The sequence below is a fragment of the Medicago truncatula genome, chromosome 3 (assembly GCF_003473485.1).
Source record: "Medicago truncatula cultivar Jemalong A17 chromosome 3, MtrunA17r5.0-ANR, whole genome shotgun sequence".
NCBI lineage: Eukaryota > Viridiplantae > Streptophyta > Magnoliopsida > Fabales > Fabaceae > Medicago > Medicago truncatula.
Genome location: NC_053044.1, coordinates 47,475,068 through 47,490,032, shown reverse-complemented (window position 1 = coordinate 47,490,032; position 14,965 = coordinate 47,475,068). Strand labels below are relative to the sequence as shown.

At 34.0% G+C, this 14,965-nt stretch overlaps 4 protein-coding genes across 6 annotated transcripts; 2 read left to right on the top strand and 2 right to left on the bottom strand.

Annotated features, from left to right (window-relative positions):
- The first annotated feature begins 966 nt into the window (after positions 1-966).
- Positions 967-4,166, top strand: LOC11424001 (probable polygalacturonase). Its single transcript, XM_024779339.2, has 5 exons — positions 967-1,549; positions 2,016-2,136; positions 2,403-2,577; positions 2,802-2,872; positions 3,023-4,166. The coding sequence occupies exons 1-5, from the start codon at positions 1,115-1,117 to the stop codon at positions 3,646-3,648; spliced, it is 1,428 nt and encodes a 475-aa protein (XP_024635107.1). The 5' UTR covers positions 967-1,114; the 3' UTR covers positions 3,649-4,166.
- A 3-nt stretch (positions 4,167-4,169) lies between these two features.
- Positions 4,170-5,295, top strand: LOC112420373 (germin-like protein subfamily 3 member 4). Its single transcript, XM_024779340.2, has one exon. The coding sequence runs from the start codon at positions 4,202-4,204 to the stop codon at positions 5,063-5,065; it is 864 nt and encodes a 287-aa protein (XP_024635108.1). The 5' UTR covers positions 4,170-4,201; the 3' UTR covers positions 5,066-5,295.
- Positions 5,296-7,154: 1,859 nt separating this feature from the next.
- LOC11434074 (probable gamma-secretase subunit PEN-2) lies at positions 7,155-8,617 on the bottom strand. The gene is made up of 2 exons (XM_003602573.3): positions 8,229-8,617; positions 7,155-7,520 (listed from the first exon to the last, which is right to left on the bottom strand). Exons 1-2 carry the CDS (start codon positions 8,467-8,469, stop codon positions 7,360-7,362), a joined length of 402 nt encoding a protein of 133 aa, XP_003602621.1. The 5' UTR covers positions 8,470-8,617; the 3' UTR covers positions 7,155-7,359.
- Positions 8,618-9,308: 691 nt separating this feature from the next.
- Positions 9,309-14,486, bottom strand: LOC11434535 (GDP-mannose transporter GONST1). 3 transcript variants are annotated; one of them, XM_003602572.4, is made up of 8 exons: positions 13,832-14,486; positions 13,392-13,531; positions 11,671-11,800; positions 11,035-11,133; positions 10,697-10,851; positions 10,354-10,470; positions 9,995-10,092; positions 9,309-9,874 (listed from the first exon to the last, which is right to left on the bottom strand). In XM_003602572.4, the coding sequence occupies exons 1-8, from the start codon at positions 14,060-14,062 to the stop codon at positions 9,816-9,818; spliced, it is 1,029 nt and encodes a 342-aa protein (XP_003602620.1). In that variant the 5' UTR covers positions 14,063-14,486; the 3' UTR covers positions 9,309-9,815. The 3 variants fall into 3 exon arrangements, with proteins under 3 accessions (XP_003602620.1, XP_039687644.1, XP_013461563.1); XM_039831710.1 differs by having other exon boundaries at positions 13,392-13,553; positions 13,832-14,484; XM_013606109.3 differs by lacking the exon at positions 13,392-13,531 and having other exon boundaries at positions 13,832-14,485.
- Positions 14,487-14,965: the final 479 nt, after the last annotated feature.

Here is a 14,965-nt window from a genome sequence, read left to right as displayed (position 1 = left end):
TAAACAAACATTGTTTGAAATTTGTAACACAAACTAAACTTTTAGACAGGCTAATAGGCCAGACCAAATTTTTAAAAAGGTCAGGTCAGACTTAAAATAAAGCCTTTGACCAATAAAAGACCAAGACTTAGACTTTAATTTTTTCAACTAGGCCTAACCTATTTAAGCAAAGCCCGATTTGACCCGCTCATTCCCACCCTAATCTCGATTCCACCTATTGAATGCCAGCTTTCCATACACCATATATATCAATTAATTAATTAGGATGGATCTGATCCAACACCTTAAAAAAGAAACAAATAAACACAAATTTTATAAATGCCAACATTTTATCTCTTATTTACAATTTACCATATCACGTACCAGCATGATTACACAATTTATTTATTTATTTTTGTACACATAATTAATAAAAAAAAAACAAGTTTTTTTTGGTCAGATATAAAATTCGCACTATGTGAATATGAAAGATAAAATTATAAAAAGTTGTACTAAAATGATTTTACACATCATTTTTCAAGAAAATATGGAAGATACTCTTTTTCTAACGTTGTGTCTGTGTTTATCAGTTCCCACCAAATCATGTGCGGGGTCCGTGATCTACGCTTTTGCTCCACTTTCCTAATGCCACCGTCATCTTTTCTTTCTTCCACAAATATTATATGTATATATACAGTAATACAGATCCTCTCAAAAAATGGATATATATATATATATATATAGATAAACTTTGTGTTATTTTTATTCAGAAATGATATTTGTACAACTATTTTATAATATTTTTTGACAACTTTCTCTCTCATAATTATCTTATTCTCTTATTCTCTCCCTTCCTTTTTCTCTTTCCATTATTTTTTACTAATAAAAAAGAAGTTGTCATTCAAATATCATTCTCTAATTTCTTTCTCTGAATTTCCGAATCTGACCCCACCAACACCAGTTTATTATTATTATTATTATTTTTCTCTTCGCTGCGTTGAAACGCGCTCTCTCCAAACCAAAATACGCAAATAACAGTGCAACACGCATCTTCGTCTCCTTCGCCACCACCTTCAATATTATATTTCATTCATCAGGAATTATTAATCGATCGATGTAACATAACAGAAGAACAATGGAATCAGAGAAAACAACCCTTATGATCCTTGGATCATACACAAAACCATCATGTTCAATCTTGTTTCTCTTCTTCACCTTCCTCACCATCCTCTCTCTTCAATTCTCCACCCGCTCTCTCTTCCCTCTCTCCATCCTCCTCTCCCAACAACCACAACCCTCCCTCGTCGATCCCACCACCTGCTCCGGTTTCTTCAACAACGTTCCTCCCAGAAAAATTATCAAGTCGATCGTTGATTTCGGCGGAGTTGGCGATGGTAAAACCTCTAACACACAATCGTTTCAGAGAGCGATTCGTTACATGCAACGTTTTCGAGGGAAAGGTGGGTCCCAACTTAATATTCCCAATGGAACTTGGCTTACCGGTAGTTTTAATCTCACCAGTGATTTCACACTTTTTCTTCATCATGGTGCTGTTGTTTTAGGTTCTCAGGTACGACCATTTTTTTATTTTATTTCTATATATATTTACCTTTTGAATTTTAACTATATTATATTATATTATTATTCTGTTTTAATATATTGTTACGTTTTCATGTGAAAATTAATTATACTTTCCACCTGCAATCTGGGTTTTGCATGTGATTTTGATCATTACTGTCTTTAGTGGCAAAAATTTTGAATTAAAAATGATATTTTCAGTTTTTAAATTTTTTATTTCTAATTAAATGAAATTTGTTGTTTTCTGTGTATCTTTATTAAGAAAAGTGGTGAGATGTCTTTTGACTTCTTTATGCATGGTTGTACAATTAGTGCAATCACATGGAACCCACCAAACCAACCAAATGATGTTTGTTTAACTTTCTTTTGTTGCTAATTATATACTTTTGAAAATTTGATGAAAATGTGATTATTTTTTTTTTTATTATTAATTTTAAGTTTTATTCCACATTTTACAGGACATTAAAGAATGGCCTATTATTGAACCATTACCATCTTATGGTAGGGGAAGAGAGAGGTTAGGAGGAAGACATATTAGCCTTATTCATGCAAATGGGGTCCGTAATGTTGTCATTACAGGTAAATAAATATAACTACTTTTTTCCCCTTCATTGCAATTCCTTCAGTACTGTAATAGTATTAATAACTAAAGGAATTAGATTATTTAGACAAATAAAGTATCAATGTAGTGACTAGTGAATGACTACTTTTCAAGGGAAAAAGCCAACCACTTGTTTAACTTTTTTGTTGTTGATATAATCAATTACCTTATTTAGTTATAATTTGTAAAGACCTGTACCGTATATAGTCCACATATTGCTCATATGCATTATATCATTTTGTAGGAGAAAATGGGACAGTGGATGGTCAAGGGAGGATGTGGTGGGAGCTTTGGTGGAATAGAACATTGGTGCACACAAGAGGCCACCTCCTTGAACTCATGAACTCAGAAAATGTTCTTGTTTCAAACCTCACTTTTAGAAATTCTCCTTTTTGGACTATCCATCCTGTTTATTGCAGGTTTGTCCTTTCGCTGCACATTCTTGATAGTTTTGTCCTTTAAGTTGAATTTATTGAGGAATATTGAGGATATTTTTAGTGTTATATTGTGCATAGGTGTCCTGTTTAATTTTATGTATTGGATGCTCGATTTAAGAAAATCATTTCAATTATGCCTTGTATGTTGCTAGCATTTGTAATTACATAAACTTTGAGGTTTAATAAAATGTTGTGTTTTGATTCAGTAATGTTGTGATCAAAGGGATGACAATCTTGGCTCCTCTTAATGCCCCAAATACTGATGGCATAGACCCAGGTTTGTAATTTGCAACTATTTACCTCTCTATTTATTGCGTTCTGTTATCGTGCTTGTTGTTTCCTTGTTATGCTCAAATTCAAGTGAACAAATGTTAATACAAATCGTTTTATAGTCTCTTACAAGTGAATTTCCTTTCTTATGATTCAGACTCGAGTACCAACGTGTGTATTGAAGATAACTACATAGAAAGTGGGGACGATCTTGTAGCCATCAAAAGTGGTTGGGATCAATATGGAATCGCCGTGGCTAAGCCTAGCACAAATATCATAGTAAGTAGAGTTTCAGGAACTACCCCAACTTGCTCTGGAGTAGGAATAGGAAGTGAGATGTCTGGTGGAATTTCAAATATTACAATCGAAAATTTGCACGTGTGGAATTCTGCAGCCGGTGTTCGCATAAAATCTGATAATGGTAGAGGCGGGTATATAAAAAATGTGAGTATAAGCAATATAAGAATGGAGAGAGTGAAGATACCAATTAGGTTCAGTAGAGGTTCAAATGATCATCCTGATGATGGGTGGGATCCAAAAGCTGTTCCTAGATTTAAAGATATTTTAATCAGCAATGTGATCAGTGTAAATTCAACCAAAGCTCCAGTTTTGGAAGGTGTAAAGGGTTCGTCATTCGAAGGCTTGTGCTTCAAGAATATTACTTTTCTTGGTGTAGCCTTATCTGCAACATGGCATTGTGAATATGTAGCTGGTTTCACCAATGGGGTGTTCCCCCTTCCGTGTCCTGAGTTGCAGAACAATGGCACTTCATCCTGGTGTTGACCTTGCTGATTTACTGTGTGTGGATTGTGGATGGTTCGAAATTCCAGATATGGTGAAAACAATATCAGCTGGCTCATATTGTTGCTTGATTAAGCAGTTTTCGAGTCCTGCTCAAGCAGATGATTTTGCTACACGTGAAATATGAGCTGCAATAATGGATTGGGCTCGTGAAGCCTGAATTTATCTGACACTGACACGAGATCTTCCCTCCTGCCTCTGGTGACATGGACAAACAATCTGTTCGGTTTCAGATTTGCGTTTGGAACATGTAGTATTACCATTTGGAATTGATTGATTTCAGGTCATTCTCCCTCTCACCCTGGTTGGTGGCTATATAAAGTGGAGTTGCACCTTAGTTTTAGAGGTGTAACCAATGATTCTTGTGGTTTCCATAACTAGATAATTTTCTTGAACACTAATGTTGGTTGTATAGAAAGTTTATTCATTGGGAGAGAACCCAAAATTTGAATACAGGAGAGACAATTTTGAATCAGATTTAATTTCTGTTTACTCCTTGATATTGAAAATTTCATTTTAAAAATATTATTTATTAATGTTTTTCTTTAAAGCAATGTACTTAGCAAAGCCAGCAGTGAACTCCAAGACTGTCATAACTTGTATTTCTTGCAACCTCAAAACACTCATCTGCAAAGACCTGTTACATCATTCAACAGTCAAGAAGACCTTACAAAATGGTATATTTACGTATCTTGTATATTGGCAAAAGCTGAGAATCAAGATGAAGATGAAATCCCATTCTTCATTTTTCTTCACGTTCCTCATTGTAGCCTTTAGCAGCATACAAATAAGCTTAGCAGACTGTGATAATCTACATGACACATGCCCCACATCTCCATCAAAAAAGCAGACAACATTCATCAATGGCTTCTCTTGCAATAACCCATCTAACACATTAGCTCATGATTTTAAGACCATGGAATTAAGCAAAGCAGGTTCAAGAGATGATTTTGGTTCATCAATCAACATTGTCTCAGCTTCTAAGTTCCCTGGCCTCAACACTCTTGGTATCTCAATTGGTAGAACAGACATCGAAGTTGATGGGATTGTGAACCTCCATAATCATCCAAGAGCTAGTGAGATGATCTTTGTTAAGGAAGGTGTATTGGATGCTGGATTTCTTGATACACAAAACAAGGTTTTTCAGAAGTCTTTGAAGGAAGGTGATGTGTTTGTGATCCCTAAGGGCTTGTTCCATTTCTTTCTAAATCGTGGTGTAGAAGTTGCAACTGTGTTGTCTGTGTATAATAGCCAAAATCCAGGGTTGGGATCTCTTAATGCCACACCACCTTCTTCTTCTGAATCAGTTGAGAAGATAAAGAGGAAGCTTTATGAGTTAGAACTTGATAATGTTAATGATATGAGTTTGGATGATGTGTCGGAGATTATTTACAGTTAGCCGTTTCAGTGTTTTGTATCATCACTTGGTTTGATTGGGAACTCCATTTCAAACTATAGTTCTATTTGTTGCACAATGTTACTATTCACATTGAAGGCATGCTATATGAGTTGCTGGTATATTTTGTTGCTATTGATGAAATGGTAATGATATTTGTAGTTTGAAATATGATTTTTTCCACTCCCTTTTCTTTTTCTCTTTCATGTCTACACTCTATCTCTCTTGCTTCATCAGATTTTGTACTTTCCACATCGCCCTCCCTCATATTTCTCTTATTATGCTTCACTCCACTGTATGAGAATTTTTTTTCCTTGCAGTTTCTTGACAAAACAAAGCCCTTTTGAAAGGGAGAGAGATAGTGTTTTCATGCCCTTTGTTTCAGAAGTTAGTTCTCCTCTTTTTTATAAGGTTAAAGAAAATCACATATCTCAATGAAAACATGCAAAGTAACTTGCATATAAACATACAAAGTAAGTTACATATAATCTATCAATTAAATAATTCTGAACTTGAATCTAAGTCACAATGGTTTCACAAGAGTATTTTGTATTAAATTGTACAATTGCTTCTTTTAAGAAAAAAAGAAGTTCAAACTATAATTTAATCTACGGTTTAGTTCTTGATCACCCCAGAAACAAATAGCAAGGCTTGGGCAAGAAGCAAAAGTCCCTTTGCTTTAGATAGGATAGTACCTTAGACCTACTAAGTATTTATGGCTTTCATGTTGGAAAATAGTATAAACAGAAGGTGGCATTTAGCATGGAAAAGGAGAGTTGTTTTCCACCATGGGAAAAAAAAATTTGACCATTAGATTAAACTAGGAACATACTTTTATCATACACACTCAACACATGATTTTTTTCACTCTCCTCCATCTCTCTCCCACCACTTGTAGCAATCTCAGAATCTGGAATTCACTCCTCACCAATCCTCATTCAACCTCCATGAGTAGTGTGATTCAAATGGTATGCTCAACAGTGACAAACTCTTAGAACTTGGTTCAAGATAAACCCTTCAAAGATCAAGAATAAAAGATGAAGAAAAAGAGAAAACTTTTACTGCTTGTTTTGTTCTTTATCTGAAATGGTAGAGGATAAAAAGCATGACCCATTAATCTACTTGTCTCATTTGTTAATCACCATTTTTCTCTATCTATGCTAAATAGCAATCACATTTCTATTGTTTTTATCTCCTTCTCTTCACTATTTATATATTTATGTTTTGGATTTCTCAGAATGAATGCACGCTGTTTATATCGAAGCTATCACCTAAATGATTCTCAAGTTTTTGCATATACAAGACAAATTTTAAATGGCTTGAATTCATGAACGTGATGTGGTCCACAGGTAACATGAGTGAATTTGTTATCATGATGCAATTCAATAACTGGGTCTAAAATTCCAGATCTTAACAACAACAAAAATCAGTGTCAAAGAGAAAGAAAAAAATATGGTGTAGGCATTCTATGATAAAATCAATATTCCTCTTTAATCTAATGGTAAAAAAAAAAAAAAAAAAACTTTCCCATGCTAAACCCAAAAAAAAAAAACTTTCCCATGGTGGGAAACAACTTTCTTTCCCATGCTAAACCCCACCTAAACTAAACATAAACATAAGTTTGAGATTATCTTTTTTTGTTAACATGTCATTCGTAGGACGCATGCAAAACATGGGAAACATAAATCATAGGACATGCACATTACAATATCCAAAATCATCTCTTGAATCTGCTTTGAGTGAGATGAAAATACTTGAGTAATTTTATTTTAATTTTGAAAATATTGTTGATTTGAAAATTTATTCAAAATCCTTCAAAACCCTCTTCCAATATTTTTGAGTTCCTCCATATTAGAGGGTTTAGTCCAATGGACAACTATAAAATTCTCATATAAGGTGGAGAGACTACTCCCATTCTCTTTACTCCTTCCTTTATCATCAAAACCTTCCCCCTCCCTTTCCCCCCAAATTCCTAAACAAAGTCTAAGGGGGTGAACTTCCAATATCTGTATGATGTCTTGCAGCATATGGTCACTAGTTTCCTTCCTCAACATATTATATCAAGATGCAAAACCAGGAAGAAATAAAACAATGAATCTAAAAGCTAAGTTGTACATTATATCCACCCCCAGCCCAAAAAGCAATAAAGACACATAACCATCCTCTTGAAACATTGCTCCAGGATGAAATCCACTAATTCAATAACAGAATACATAGTTTATTGTATCAGTAATACACATCCACTCACCCTATAAGTAAATAAGGTGATATTTTCATCTACAAGGGTCCAAGTACAACTAGCTCCAGCCTGTTAAGCCGAACCTATCAGCAAGATTGTACATGACCAACTGGTCCCAGACAGGGCCGAAGAGGCGTTCCCCTCCAATGGAAAATGTAAGAGCCCAGGAACAAAGAAGCGTCGCAAATACAGTAAAACCAACGGCAGACCCAACAACATCTGCACAAAGATATCCAACAAATCAATGAGGTTTTCCATTTAGTACAAGACAAACGTTACAAATACACGAGAAAGGAGGGAAAACAGAGTAAAAAACAAAGTTTTCCATTAGGTACATGACAAACGATACAAATATACGAGGAAAGAGTAAAAACAATGATTCTAGTGCAGTTACACCTTGGGTGTGGAAAAGACTAAAACTGCTCCTTTGAGATTAATTCGAATGGAAAAGGGAACGTGGTTCTAAAAATATTGAAGAAATTCATTGCACTTCACTAATATGTGAATAGATTCAACAATTCAACTGCAACCACCAATACTCATCCCCTTCCCATCCAAAGACATAATATAATGAAGCTATGCAGCCTCCTCAAATCAATGTGATTTATAGTTAGAAACTAAAAATTATCGGAAGCAATAAATCACAATCATATCAACAATTGATTATGAAATCAATGCTTGTTCTACTACATGCATAAAAAATCATCACTGCGTTGAATAATCAACTCTTAATGTCCTCACTTCACTCTAAATTCAGCCAAATCCTAAATTACCAAAATTCAATACATCAATTCTATCTATCTAATGTGTATGAATTATCCTAACCAACTTCCAGAATTAAACAATACAATATTTCTACTAACAGTAGAAATTAAAGAAGCTAAAAGATAAAAAAAGAAAGGATTTTGAAGAAGAAATGAGACATACAGGGGCGAATGCGAGGGAAGGAATGGGAGTGACGAATGACAGGCCAGAAGTAGAAGCAATTAACGGCCCAAAGAAGAGGAAGAAGTGCGAATCCGAATTTGTAGAATCTTCGTGCGTATTTCACTGATTCTTCCTCTGATAGTCCTAGTGGACCGTCGATCGTTGGCCATACCGGAACCGATAAAGCCAGCGGATTGGGGTTCGGATTAGGGTTGTTGGTGTGTGATTGTGAAGACTCCATCACTTCCGATCTATGCTATTCTCAACAAATCTACACTCTTTCTTCTTCTTCTTCTTCTTCTTCTTTCTCTAATCTTGTTCTTGTTAAATTTGAGATCAGATTCACGTGCCTAATTGTGGAAGGTTGTACTTCTTCGTTATTCATCTCCCACTCACTCTTTTAAATTTTTACGTCACTTCTACTTTTACTTTATTATTTTTTTCATTTTTTTTAGGTATTTTATTTTTACCCTCAATTGAGTTAGACTCTATTAAAAGTCAAAAGTAGAATGTTTGTATTAATATTTTAACTTTTAAAAAGTTAAATTCACCATTTTTTAATGATATATTTATATTTTTATCCCCTTATTCAATGCTCCAAGGATTCTCCTTAAAATAATTATAGGTTTACTTAATAGGTAACAACTCATAAATCTATTTTTAAATTTGAACTTAATATTTTGAGAAATTGACGTGATCGGTTAGTCCATTTAAAAACTCATTTCAAATGATAATTTGATCAGTTGGAGAACTAACAAACCAACAACTGTTTGGTTTCGGTTTTAGAGCGACCAAAATTGATTCTAGATGTAAAAAATTGATATGACATGGTTGGTTACTTACAATTGATTTTGTATCCTCAAAATGATTTTTCCCGACAAGTTTTTAGTTAAACTCACTTTTATATAAATATATCTATTTTTTTCACCGCATAACTAGACATACACATGGATTATATCATATTGTAGTCGTAATTTATAGTGAAAAATTAATTTAGATTAATAAGCCTAAAGATTGTTCAAAAAAAGATTGATAAGCCTAAATATACAAAATACATAATCCCTTAATATTAAAAAGTATTGAGTTGAAGGTGGACCTATTCAGTAAAAAATGTATCTATTCTTTTCAAGAGATGTACTTGTAAAAAAACTGAACAAATAAGTGATCTGTACATCTGAAACCTTCACATGAGAATGTGACCATTGTCTCAAGATGCAACATATACTTTTTTACTTCATTTCCACGAGAATTTTCGCATCAAACAAATTGTTAAGTGATACATGAGGACAATAAAGTCACATGATACAGAATCCAACATAAAAATAGGTTAGTGACGAATTTTTCCTCCATTGCTAGCAATGCAATCCAAGCAACTCTTCCCGAATCAGATCCAATCGAACAAGGCCCAAAAACTATCCCTCTGAGAGAAGTAATCATGAACTCGCACAAATCAAACCTCTCCAAAGGGTGAGATAGTTTAACTGATATAATCATCTCTTTGACAACACCTCAAAATCCCAGGTTGAACTTCTAACTTCACCCCAGAAATTAAATACCACAGATCAGAAAAATTCCTTATACTGCTCTTCAGGATTGAGATCTCTCCCGGATTTTGGCTCTAGCGAAAAGTACTCCTGCCAAAAGCCCTGCAATTTGCATTTCTACCTTCAGCATTGAATCAAGAACGTAACACAAACTTGTACAAGATTTACTAAATAATAACGGTAACAATAAATGCAAACTTTCAGTTAATGTAAAAAACTAACCAAATAAAATGCTAGCAGAGTTCTCCAAACTAGTAGGAACTTTAAAGAGAAGGATGCCAGCAACTGAGAGTGGTATCTTATTCAGCGATCCTACAAGACTGCAGATGGCAAACTAGTTATTAGTTATGTGCTAAAAAGAACTATAATTTTTCTGATATAGCACGGCGTTCTAATAATCATGCATAACTAGTTTTGACTTGAGTTGGAACCGAGGTGAATGCATTAAGTCCTACTATTCACGAAGTCCAATTTAATATATTGATTGGGAATCATAACTACAATAAAATTTGCCGCATTTAGGAAACTGAAACCAAGCGTGTATATATCAGAAGAGCCACAATTGGAATTTCTGACCACACCTGTAAGTTGTAGCCCCTGTTTGATGAAGAAACCACATGGAGGTGAAGCTAATTGCTAGACCCAAAACTCCACTGAAGGTCATCACTAACCAAAAGCTAGGTAATCTCAGAAGTGGCCTGTCAATTCAAATACATTAATATATTTAATACTGAGATTTGCAAAACGAAAATATAGGGCATAGATTTTTACTTTTGAAATCAATATAACAAACAAAAAGCACATTTCTGGAGATTCTAGATCTGTTTATTGTTTAAAGAAAAACAAGCACGCAGTTAAAGATGAAACATAGGATGTATCGCCTCATATAATGATTTCACAGACAAAATGTGGGAGAAAACTCACGTTCTTAAGAGATAATCAACCTCATTGAAAACAAGCATCAGGAAAATTCCCAAAGGCAAAGAAAGAGTGTTGTTCAACAAGACCATCGTAAACTCATTTAAATTTCCAGATTTAGTATATTGCTTTGCCGTATCCATGACCCTTCGTAGGGTCAGCTGAAATAATAAAGAAAAAAAAACCAACTCATCAGCACACTCAACTAAAATCTGAAAATTGGTGCTATCTACATATTGTAAATCGAAACCAAACTAAACCTCTTCTGTTAAGAACTCTTCTGTTAAGAAAAGTAAGATAAGTAAAAAAAAGAATGAAACTTATCATAAAACACTAATACTCACAGAATATGATGCAGTTAAGAAACAATTTAGTGTCTGCCACACATAGCCAGTTGCATTAAAAGAGAGATCAGTAATCCCTCCAGTTATTGCTGAAATGATCTGCAAGGGAAAGGGAAACTCTTTCAGTCTGTCTTGTTTAAAAACATGAGATGATTAGGAAAGCACGTATCCAAAATTGGTGCTTGGTTCAAGATCATCATAATAATGAAGAGTTTCAAGAGGCAAAATAAATCCTAAAAAATATTTATAGTAAGTATGAATCAAAAGAGACAAGTCATGCAGTCAGCATGACAGATCCCTGCAGAGTATTTCCAAACATCAACCGTAACCGTCCAGCTCATACTGAATTTGGAATAAAAAGTTCAGATTAATATCTTCTAACTATCCTAAAACACCAATTCCACTCCAGCCATTATTAATTTTACCTAAAAAGTAGAGAAATAAAATATAACCCAATATATTCGACCTTTGGAAACCACAATAAAGCAGTATATTGTCAACAGCACCGGTTGTAGGAGATGTAAGTAAAACAAACCAGAACTTAAAAGGTAAAACACGTGAGTACATTACTCCACATCAAAGTGGGGTATCAAACACAGAAATCATAAGTTTCGTATGTTAATTTTTTAAACATACCATTAGAAATAGAGCAGCCCAGACTCTGCCTTCGTGGTGCTTACTGAACAAGTACATTTCACCAACGGCGGTTATGACATTAGTAACATTCTTCAAGACTGTCACCATAGCTACATTAATGTATTTTAAACTGCAAGTAGTACAAATGAATAAGCAAAACAATGCAATCAAACAACATAGAGTAAGAAACTGCATTATGCAATGTAAATCCATAAATTGAGACTGGAAAAATTGAAACGTGAAATGTTTGACAATAAAAAATTAACATCCTTAAGAATTCAGAGCTTGTGTGCTCCCCAAATATAGGAATAGTGTTTCCAAGACGAATATCAGCGTAAAGTTTCAATTTCATTATTACACCAGAATACTCATAAATGGAATCTCTCTGAGCACATTCCGTATACTACCACTTTTAAAATAAAATAAAAAATCAATGCAGCTTATCTCAAACCCATCAGCAAACAGAAAACTATTCTTTTTTAAAAAATAAACTCACTTATGTACATAGTACCTGCCAATAAACAATAATTAGGAAAGATACACTTGAGACGAGATTAGATTTCAAAAAACTGGAGGCATATGAAACATTACAAAAACCAAAGCCATTTTCCATGATGGGGACATTAATCAAATGAAGCCCTAGTATCTTATCATAAATAATGTCAAATGACAAATCAGTTAAAACCAAATCCATATTAATGGTTTGGCCATGGCCTATAGTTTTCCTTGGCCTCCTTTTACCTCTAACTAACTATTGAACATCCTCCAACTAGTCTACCCATCTTACAGGTGCTTCACTTTGTCTTTTTAAAAAATGCTCTAATCACCGAAGCTGAGACTCTTATCATTTCTAGCCCTAACTTTCTCTCTAATGCTTTCATTCTTAATCATATTCTGAAGTGCAACCACTCTTCTACTGTAATACTCTCATCTCTGTAACACCAAGCTTACTTTTGTTGATTTTTTACTACTCAATCTCATACAAAATTACAGATCTTATAGTTGTGTTGTCACAAAAATATTTATGTTTAAGAGGTGCCTCTCTGTCACAAAATACATCAAAAGCATTACTCCATTTCATATATCTTGCTTAAAATCTACAGTTGGCATCCCCCTCTAGTGTACTTTCATTTTAAATGTACTTGTAATCTAGTATGTTGTCTAACTTTTATCGCTAAGCTAATGGTAGTGTGGCTCGTCCTAGACTAAACTTGTATTTCAAACGCTATTTTCCCTTCCACTTCTGAAGTTGTGTGTTATCTCCACATCTCAAACTTATTAACAAACAGGCCTTGTTTGGATAAACAAATTAATTTGTAGTTTATAGCATACATGTTTATCATGATAAATGCTTATGTAGAAGCTATTTCCATAACAAAAGATAATATTAAATTGTTTATATATTAGATATAAACTGTTTTCACAAGATATCTTGGAGAACTTATAAAAGTAAGCCAATGACAACTTATGAACAGGTCATAAGCTGTTTTCATAAGTTTTCTCAAACAGTCTCACAAGTGTTTATGCTAGTAGATAAACTCAAATAAGCCAATCCAAACAGGCCCATTATCAAATGATAAAAGTATATGAAACATCGATAATTATTATAAAAGCAGTCACAAAGTATCTGCCTCCATCACCCCCTTTGGAAGATGATTGCCATATTCTAATGAAAGTTAAAAGTAAATATTATAATAGCCAGAAAGTTGAAGACTTCATACCTAAACATGCTTGTAATTAGCATTCCAACAAATATAACATTGACCGGAAACCAGACTTTAATCAACCTCCATGTCAGTGGTTCAGTTGAAACTAAACCCAGAAGACTCAACACAGATACAATGATCACCGAAATGAAATTCTGCACCCACAAAAGTATCAACCTTTACATCATCATTAAACTATACAGATCTAAGGGCCTGATTGGATTGACTTATTTGGGCTTATCTACTGACTTAAGCACTTGTAAGCTCTCCCACTTATGAAAGCAGCTTATATCTTACACGAAAAAAATTAAACTTTGTTTTATCTTTAGTTATAGAAATAGCTTATACATAAGTGGTTATGCTATAGGCTGCAAAATAAGTCATTTATCCAAACAGGAGGGCCTAAGTTAGAGAAGAAAACACACAAAAAGAAAAGGGGGAAAGAATTAAATTACCTGATACACCATCAAAGATATGCCAGCATTAAAATCATAACTAGAGAGTACAAATTTGTTAACTAAAATCATGCCACAGGAGGAAAGACAATAAGCAAGTCCAGATAATAAGGCTTGATTGTGAACTTTAACAACAACCCTTCCATTTCTGGAACCTCTTTCTTTGCTTTTTTCCAACAACTTCCCTTTTTCTTCATCATGTTCATCATCCGAAGAAGACTTCATTTTCATGCTCTGTTGTCAATTGCGCCGCTTTGAATCGCGGCGGTGTGGAGCTCAGTTCCGACCACCAGCTCTGACTGTGTTGAGTGCAGTACGATGTGAAAGTAGAAGAGAACGTGAAAATGAAAAGAAAAAAAAAATCTTTTTGACAAAGTCTTGTTTGTTTATGATCGAGGAGAGAAACCCATGAAGGGTTACGAGTTTAATGGTTGTAATAAATAGAATTGGATGAAGATGGAAGAAAAATATTGAAATTTGAGGGTTCGAATGAACCCAGAAAGGAACAAAAGGGGTTCTGAATTTGAAAAAAGCTATACCAACTTTTGTGGATATTTCAACTCAATATTGGGTTCATGTATGTAGCTTTCGTTTTCAATTACACACACACACTCCAAAACTCATGTGCTTCTTCTTCAATTGCGTCTCTGATTTGATTTCACTTCATTTATTTTATTTTAGTTAAATTGATTTCAGTTCGTTTATTATTTATTTATAATTTCAGTTCATTTTCATTTATTTATATTTGTATTAAAGGACTGTGCGTGCATCGTGTGCCCCACATGGAAAAAACTATAAAAATAATCACAATGATTGGAAAGCACAAAAACATTTTTATTCAATAGTGATCGTATCAAACTACTATTATGCAACTTGTACTCTTTTTTTTTTTTTTTTTTAATAAATTATGCAACTTGTACTAAAGTGTTGACCAAAATGAGTTTTATTGATATTGGCTAGAATCCACTGACTTGTGGTGTGTTTGGTGCTTCTGTGTCTGTACCACCGAAACAGACATTTCAGCCATGACTATTGACTACAATGAGAGGAATAATTTTGCCTAATTTTTGCGTACCCGATCGAAGTTCCAAATACTTTTATCATAGTGGACTTGTTCTGATTTTTCAGTTACAT